This window comes from Belonocnema kinseyi, chromosome 9, assembly GCF_010883055.1.
Source record: "Belonocnema kinseyi isolate 2016_QV_RU_SX_M_011 chromosome 9, B_treatae_v1, whole genome shotgun sequence".
In the NCBI taxonomy this organism is placed as follows: domain Eukaryota; kingdom Metazoa; phylum Arthropoda; class Insecta; order Hymenoptera; family Cynipidae; genus Belonocnema; species Belonocnema kinseyi.
Window position 1 is genome coordinate 14,598,323 of NC_046665.1, and position 1,042 is coordinate 14,599,364.

Sequence of the window (1,042 nt, forward strand, 5' to 3'; positions counted from 1 at the left end):
AACGTCCACGGTCTACCACCGAAATGTTTGTCCGCTCACGGCTTCAAAGCAACCTCTCCAGAATACTTTCCCGATAATATTTGCCATTTACCTTGACGCCAGGCTCGATGAAAACGATTGGAGAGCGCTCATCTGCGGTTACAGCGGCCCATACCATTATCTGTTGTGGGTGCTGCCTCCTGGTGGCCAATTGATGACTCAAATTCACGTTTGAACGGTCGGCCAAGTAAACCCTATCGTTTTGAGAGTTTACGAATTGCTTAATTGGAACAATTTTCTTGTCAGAAAACACAATGTACGGAAATTAACCGCTTTCAGGCAAGCGAAGGAACTCCTTCGCTCTCTCAAGTCTAACTTGTTGCTGCTTCGGTGTGAGATCATGCGCCTTTTGGATCTTGTAAGGCTTGATCTTGAGATCATTTTTCAGAATACGGCGGATGCTATGGTTGGATATTTTCAGTTCTTTTGCCATTTGATTGGCTTTTCGTCGGGGATTTCGCTCAAGTCGCTTCCTCACTTTTTGAACCATCTCACGTGACGTTTCAGTCTTTTGATGACCACCTCCATGACGTTTTGCAATGCTACCAGCATTATTATAACGATCTATGGTGCGATAAACAAAAACTTTATTCACTTTAAGGTGATTGAGCTCACGAACAATCGCTGGTTGTGATTTTCCAGCAAAATATAAAGCAATCACACTATTACGTTTGAAATCCATCACTGACTTTTATTTCGCGCTCACTTTTAGCAAAATGCTTTTGTGCGCTTCTAAACAATACTCCGAACTGTCATATAGAAAACTTTTACACAGCTGATGCTCATGCGTCAGCTGTGCGAGTGGTCTGAAGCTGGTTACACTTCGACTGCCGGACCCTATAACATCAAAATGTAAATTTGAACCAACAAGCTAATGTTCTACGAAATAAGGTAAACCGACCATTACTGGGAGAGTTACGAAAAGCCAACCCAGACAAAAAGATTTTTAATGACAGATAAAAATAGCACATTTTCAATAACAGTTTACGGAGAGAAGTTTTTA

General features: G+C 41.7%; 1 protein-coding gene across 1 annotated transcript; it reads right to left on the bottom strand.

Moving 5' to 3' along the window:
* Nucleotides 1-304: 304 nt before the first annotated feature.
* On the bottom strand, nucleotides 305-721 carry LOC117180425. Its single transcript, XM_033372924.1, has one exon. It carries the CDS (start codon nucleotides 719-721, stop codon nucleotides 305-307), a length of 417 nt encoding a protein of 138 aa, XP_033228815.1.
* Between the last annotated feature and the right edge of the window lie 321 nt (nucleotides 722-1,042).

Bases quoted from the DNA above. Each gene is read 5' to 3' on its own strand.
- LOC117180425 (XM_033372924.1), bottom strand. From the start codon at position 721: ATGGATTTCAAACGTAATAGTGTGATTGCTTTATATTTTGCTGGAAAA.